Below are 277 nucleotides of genomic sequence, written 5' to 3'. Positions count from 1 at the left end.
CGGGGGTTGGGCCGGGGGGGGTTTGGCTTACGGCAGCCCCCTTCTGGCCCCCCCCGCCCGGGGGGGAAGCCGACGCTACCGAAACCTCCCACGTGGAAGGTGGTGAAGGTGTCGTCACCGTCCTCATCGTCCCCGTTGCGTTGCACGAAGAAAGTGTCAAAGGGGTTGCGACCGTCGAAGAATTCGGCGAACATGGCGTGGGGGTCGCCCCGGAAGGTGTAGGTGAAGGTGGGGCCATTGGACCCCCCCGGGCCGGAGGTCGGGGCTCCCCCTTTCA

At 67.9% G+C, this 277-nt stretch overlaps 1 protein-coding gene across 1 annotated transcript in view; it reads right to left on the bottom strand.

Annotated features, from left to right (window-relative positions):
- The window catches only part of LOC104072725 (dnaJ homolog subfamily B member 1-like), a gene marked incomplete at its 3' end in the record, with an annotated part of 702 nt that extends 433 nt beyond the window's left edge, over positions 1-269 (bottom strand). The window contains exon 1 of the mRNA XM_009572268.1: positions 42-269. Coding sequence (XP_009570563.1) covers positions 42-194 — 153 coding nt within the window. The remainder of the gene's footprint in view (positions 1-41) is intronic.
- Between the last annotated feature and the right edge of the window lie 8 nt (positions 270-277).

Source organism: Fulmarus glacialis, unplaced genomic scaffold, assembly GCF_000690835.1.
Source record: "Fulmarus glacialis isolate BGI_N327 unplaced genomic scaffold, ASM69083v1 scaffold40832, whole genome shotgun sequence".
Lineage (NCBI taxonomy): Eukaryota > Metazoa > Chordata > Aves > Procellariiformes > Procellariidae > Fulmarus > Fulmarus glacialis.
This window is presented reverse-complemented; position numbering and strand designations above follow the sequence as displayed.